The following is a 3,022-nucleotide window of genomic DNA, read 5'->3' as shown; positions in this document are numbered from 1 at the left end:
GTATATAGCAATATATATAGTGTATATATATATATATTGTATGTATATTATTTAAAGTAGTACATATATTATATTGTATGTATATATGTGTATATATATTTTCTATACACTCTAAAGTAGTATATATTTAACGTATGCATGTGTATATGTTTTCTAAAGTAGTATATATAATGTATATATATTGTATGTATATTATCTATAAACTCTAAACTAGTATATATTTAAATTTTAACGTATACATATGTATATATTTTTAAAGTATTATATATTTAGCGTATGTATGTTGTATTTATATTATTTAATGTAGTTAAAATGTATAGAGGTGTGTATATTGGAAAAAAAAACATTTAAATTCATTTTTTTTTTTTAATTTCAACCGGTTTACTGTGCACCGGGCCGGTCACGAGTTGTTTTTTGAAGAAATACTGTTGGGCTCGGTACCAAATTCGCCTGCTAAGTGCAAACCGGCTTCGGCCCGGCCCAAAGACCGGTAAGTGAAAGAGGGTTGGTTTCGGGTTTTCCCGGCCCGGACCAATTGACAGAGTTGTGCCTAGCTTAAATCTCTCTGAGCCCAAATCAAGAGCCATTGTTCTTTGTCGGCCCATTTTCAGTGAACCTCAGCCAAACGCAGTTTAATAGTATTTGTTTTCATTTCATTTTCCGCGCTTGTTCATTTCAGTCGTAGTCAGCCTTAGATCCAATGTCTGTCAAAGTAGTAGCGAAGAGAAAGCATTTCCAAATTGAAAATAATGGAGATTATAACGAAGCAAAAAGGGTAAATCTTATCTAATGCCAACATCTGGGGAAGAAGAAGAAGAAGAAGAGATCAGTTCCTGCCAAAAAAACTCGCAAGGGTACCTCTTTCTTCTGTGACTGTCTGTTTCTTGTTATAAACTCGCAAGCTTATATGTGCACTTGACTAAACTACTTTCCATGACTTAACTCTGTCCGTCAAGACTACGACACATGGGAGGAAACACCTTTTTATTTTTTTATTTTATTTTTTTTCCGTTTTTTGGTATCTGCTGGGATTTGAACTTGATACTTCACATTTTCAACCCACTAGAGGGCTGTATTTGAGCGTACAGATTTCATTTTGCTGCTACCTTATGATGCCATCCATCTTCCCACAACTTTTAAATTGATTGCAGGTAAGAGAGTCGTGAAGCAGATAGATGTTGATCAGCAGGTGAGTTCTGATTTTGGCTGTTACTTTGAAATTGAGCTTTGCAGAGTTTGTTTTGTCCGCGAAATGATTTCCTAGAAAATGTACAATTAGGTTTCTTACTTATTTCTAGTGTTTGGTATGTAGACAAGAAAGTATTGTTCTAGAAGCATTTTTATGTTATCTAGCAAAACGGCTGTGGAGGCGGGATGGGATGGTCAACAAGTCTAGATAGTTTTCGAAGGATTAACAATGTCTTCAACCTGTGAACTACTAAACCACTGGCCTTGTACTATGTAGGCCACTGGAATTCACTTTCAAGAGGAAATAATTGTGGAAATCCTCAAGAGGTTACCCGCGCAGTCTGTTCTGCGGTTCAAGTGTGCGTCAAAAAGTTGGGATGCATTAATATCAGATCCTGGCTTTAGGATGAAGCATTGGAGCCCTGACTCAAAATCTGAAAAGCTTCTTATTCGCCAACGCTCCCTTACTCAACGTGGTGTGTTTAAGTTCTCTTCTTCTTCTTTATCGACTTCTGAGGATGTACAAGAACTCGATCCCCCTTTAACCTGCTACGTGGATCGTTATGAATTATTTGCTTCTTCCGATGGGTTGGTTCTTCTTAAGGCTGATACACAGCTTGTGTTGTGGAACCCCTCCACTGGAGAATCCGCTGTACTTCCCCATTCAGACGTTAACGAAGAGTGTTCTTTTTTCGGATTGGGCTATGACGCTACAAGTGATGGTTATAAGATCCTAAAGTTGAACATTACGAAATATCCAAATCAATCTATTGAAATTCTCACGCTAAAAAGTGGTTCTTGGAGAAAAATTTGTAATCATCCAACTATTGATTTCCCTGGCATGGGATGTAAACTGGAGATTTATCCTTACCCAAATAAAATTTTTCCCTTTGATCCTCTAGTATATGTCCATGGAGCATTTCACTGGCTTGGTCATTTATTGGTAGAAAGAAAGGTTATTCTTGTTTCATTTGATATTTCAAATGAGGTGTTTGGGGATTTACCTTTGCTAGAGGAAATGTTCGTAAGGGTTCCAGGCCTATCTGATATCGGCATTTCATTATTGGATGGAATGCTGTGCTTCCATCTAACTGATGTTCCGTTGGACATTTTTAAGTTATGGGCGATGAAAGACTATGGTGTTAAGGAATCTTGGACAGTATTGTTTACCATACGAGTCTGTGATCTTTCTCTAGTCAGACCTCGATACAGGTTTCCGGATGGCGATTTGCTGCTATATGCACCGGGGGAATTACCTCATCAAGGTTTAAACCCTTGGAGCTTCAAATTTCAGACATTCGAAGGAAAATATGGATGTTGGCCTCAACGTGAGTTCATTGAGAAAGGAATCGTTTATACAGAAAGCTTGATTTCTCCAAAGTTAGTTATTTAATATTTGCTTGGAGTTGAGTATCTATCAGAAACAAGCTCTCCGAGACCCAGACAAGATAGGAATAGGGTTTATATTACTTTGGGCATGTTGATGTTGTGCAAACACTCACTCTTTTTCCTTTTGTTTTTTAATAGTTATTTGCAGAGATAATGAATGAACTTCTTGTTCTAACAATTTTAATTATATATTGCCTGCAAATTTGGATTGGCCTAAACTTTGAGTGTGATTTCTCGATATTTTTTTTTTTTTATATTTGCTTGGGTCTGTAAGCAGCTTTTTACTGTGCAGATGTCTATTGCTTGCAAAATTTTTGTTTCCAAATGTATTTACTAAAGGTGATTGATAATCCCCACTTTTTAACCTAACAGGTAACTTGACCGCGCTTCCCGCATTAATCAAACATCATTTCACTGGGTACATTAGATTTGATGAAAAAAACGT

The 3,022-nt window shown here is 36.6% G+C and overlaps 1 protein-coding gene across 1 annotated transcript; it reads left to right on the top strand.

Moving 5' to 3' along the window:
• The first annotated feature begins 665 nt into the window (after positions 1-665).
• LOC107877554 (F-box protein CPR1) lies at positions 666-2,795 on the top strand. The gene is made up of 3 exons (XM_016724224.2): positions 666-854; positions 1,152-1,189; positions 1,466-2,795. The coding sequence occupies exon 3, from the start codon at positions 1,595-1,597 to the stop codon at positions 2,579-2,581; it is 987 nt and encodes a 328-aa protein (XP_016579710.2). The 5' UTR covers positions 666-854; positions 1,152-1,189; positions 1,466-1,594; the 3' UTR covers positions 2,582-2,795.
• Positions 2,796-3,022: the final 227 nt, after the last annotated feature.

The sequence above is a fragment of the Capsicum annuum genome, unplaced genomic scaffold, assembly GCF_002878395.1.
Source record: "Capsicum annuum cultivar UCD-10X-F1 unplaced genomic scaffold, UCD10Xv1.1 ctg3955, whole genome shotgun sequence".
NCBI lineage: Eukaryota > Viridiplantae > Streptophyta > Magnoliopsida > Solanales > Solanaceae > Capsicum > Capsicum annuum.
The sequence above is the reverse complement of the archived record's forward strand: the minus strand, read 5'-3'. Positions and strand labels throughout refer to the sequence as shown.

What these genes read in the sequence shown, in the direction of transcription:
- LOC107877554 (XM_016724224.2), top strand. Translation starts at nt 1,595, where the DNA reads ATGAAGCATTGGAGCCCTGACTCAAAATCTGAAAAGCTTCTTATTCGC.